The sequence below is a fragment of the Aureococcus anophagefferens genome (genome assembly GCF_000186865.1).
Source record: "Aureococcus anophagefferens unplaced genomic scaffold AURANscaffold_26, whole genome shotgun sequence".
In the NCBI taxonomy this organism is placed as follows: Eukaryota; class Pelagophyceae; order Pelagomonadales; family Pelagomonadaceae; genus Aureococcus; species Aureococcus anophagefferens.
In genome coordinates, this window is record NW_008705586.1 from 147,314 (window position 1) to 149,744 (window position 2,431).

The 2,431-nt window shown below is 65.1% G+C and overlaps 1 protein-coding gene across 1 annotated transcript in view; it reads left to right on the forward strand.

The window, feature by feature from the left end:
* AURANDRAFT_66776 (hypothetical protein) overlaps positions 1 to 2,020 on the forward strand; it is a gene marked incomplete at both ends in the record, with an annotated part of 3,498 nt that extends 1,478 nt beyond the window's left edge. Inside the window, 4 exons of the mRNA XM_009042044.1 lie at positions 94 to 186; positions 313 to 763; positions 924 to 1,199; positions 1,497 to 2,020. Of these exons, the coding sequence (XP_009040292.1) occupies positions 94 to 186; positions 313 to 763; positions 924 to 1,199; positions 1,497 to 2,020 (1,344 nt within the window). The remainder of the gene's footprint in view (positions 1 to 93; positions 187 to 312; positions 764 to 923; positions 1,200 to 1,496) is intronic.
* Positions 2,021 to 2,431: the final 411 nt, after the last annotated feature.

Here is a 2,431-nt window from a genome sequence, read left to right on the forward strand (position 1 = left end):
GTAGCCGCGCGTGACGAGCGTCAGGTGCTCGTTCGGGAGCATGTCCGGGCCCGTGCCGGACCGCCGCGGGAGCATGCGGTACGTCTCGCGCAGGTCCAGGTCGAAGTCGACGGCGTCGTCGAGGTGCGCGAGCTCGGGGAGCGCGCCGTGCCTCGGCAGGTGCTTGTCCCGGAGCTGACCCAGGACGTCCGACCCGCGACGGCTAGGGGGCGGCCTCCGGCCGCCGCCTGGCTCGGTTCGCCGAGGTACCCCGCGAACCCCCCTGGCGAAAGCCACGCAAAACATGCGTATCGTAGGACCTACGGCCCCAAGGCAGTCGCCAAGGGCCTCTCGGACAAGGCGAAGCGCACCGTGTACATCGCGGAGACCTGCGCCTTCGCAATGCAAAAACACATAATAGAAATCAGGCGCGAAAGCCCCAGCGTCACATTTTCTTTCGAGCATCCCTCAGGCATCGTCCACACCAAGCCCTGGTTCCAAGATTTTATCGACTTGGGCCTTCGGCGCACGAAAGCGCGACCCGGCGTCCCTTCTCGAAACGCTCGAACCCGACAGCGACTCCCCCAGGTGTCTATGTGCAAGATGTGCGGCACCAAGCACAGCAAGACCTTCGAGCTCCTCACCGACCTCAGCCCCGCCGCCTGGCCCTACGACGACAAGTCCGAATGCCAGCCGAGCCGCCCCTGCAAAAGCCCCATGGAGGCCATCCAGGCCGGCAAGAACCGGCGCCACCCCGTCCGCCTGGGATGGGACGCCTGTGCCTGTTAACTTTGGGGGGCTCCGAACTGGGTCCTCTTCGACAAGAAGCCCAAGGAGCCCCAGGCCTGAGGATGGGCGACGCGAGCATGCGCTCAACTGCCTGTCGCCGCGCGGCCCGCCGGAGCGAGGGTCAGGGGGTCAGACGGCGGGCGTGCCGCCGGCAGCAGGGTCTAATGCCTTAACGACGGGCGCGGCTGCGGGCGTGGCGGGCCCGGCCGCGGCGCCCGACGCAGAGGCAACTGGAGGGGGGGACGAATCCTCCGGGGAGGAGTCCGCCCCGGCGTCCCCGGCAGCGACCGCGGCGCAACCAAGGATGTTGATAGCGGCTTCGCCGGGCATGGGCGAGGGAACTGACGTGCGGATTAAGCTGGCGAACGATGTGTTTGGCGTGGGGGTTGTCACCGGGCAGCGCAACTTTGATGGGACCTACCCGGTGGCAGGTCGGTTTGATGATGGGCAACGCGGCCCGGCGGCAAATTTGTTCCATCACGAGCAAGTCTATACAGTGGCCGAGTATGAGCGGGATTATGCTAGTCGGCGAGGTCAACTACCGGGCAGCGCGCCCGCGATGCCGCGGATAGCGACGCGGGACGCTCCGGCGGCCCGGGCGCCTGCTCGGTACGCCAGCGAAACGGTGCCTCCGGATTTCGGGTACGCTGAGGACGGTTTCGTGAGCAAAGTCTTTGGAGGCGCAGCGGAACGTGTGGACAAATGCTGGCCGCCCTTTTTGCTCCTAGCTCAAAGCGCGGCCAGGGATTATCTGGATCAGGACGTCCTGACGCTGGTGGCAGCTGTGGAACAGGCCCTCGAAGGGGCTGAGGGCGAGGGAGTTGTTTTGGCACCTCCGGTTTTCGGTCTCTTCGACGATGTGGAAAGCATGCTGCAGGTGCACATACTGCGGCTGGGAGCAGCCCTGAAGGATGTGGCTACAAGGAAGGCCAGGAATTCAGAGGATCGAGGATCCGAGCTCGCGTCAGCCTGGGTCTTTAGGGCTCAAGGTGATGGAAGAGCTATTGGGCGGGTCTCTGGCTCCGAAGGCCAAGGCGCTGTGCGCTGGCCTGGAGGACGCGGGTCGCACTATGGCGGTGGCGAAAACAGTGCTGGGCAAGCCGCCGGAGGACGACTTGGGCCGAGCTCTGCAGCGGGTGGCGCGGTCCACGGGCGCTTGCGACGTGGTTGCAAGAGGAACCAATGGCAATACGCTGGTCACCCTCCGAAAGGGCGCGGAGGACGGGATGGAGGAGCTGGCGCACAGGTCTGATTTCGGCAAGGTGCCGCCGAGCGCCGTGCGCGCGGGCCCAGCGTCTAAGAAAGGGGTGACTTTAAATTCAGTCCTGCGGACGGGGTCGATCGAGGGGCTGCATTACTACAGTGTCGCGTTGGTCTACAGCGAAGGGGGATACCGGGAGTGGTTCGGAATCTCGCGCGGCGGCGGCGGATCCGAAGCGGCCATGCGGGCCGCCGGAGGCGCAGAGCGCCCTGCGGGCAATTGTGCGTCACCCTAGCCGCCAGGGGGTTTAAAAAATCTTCAGTGTCCAGTACTTTGGAGGAGCTCGGCTTCGGTTTTCCTGGGAGTACGATTTAAATCCTAATGCTCCTGCGGTGCGCCTATACCGCCAATGGTCGCGCAAGTACGCGCCGCTTTAATCCCTTCCCGACGCCGGCGGCGTTT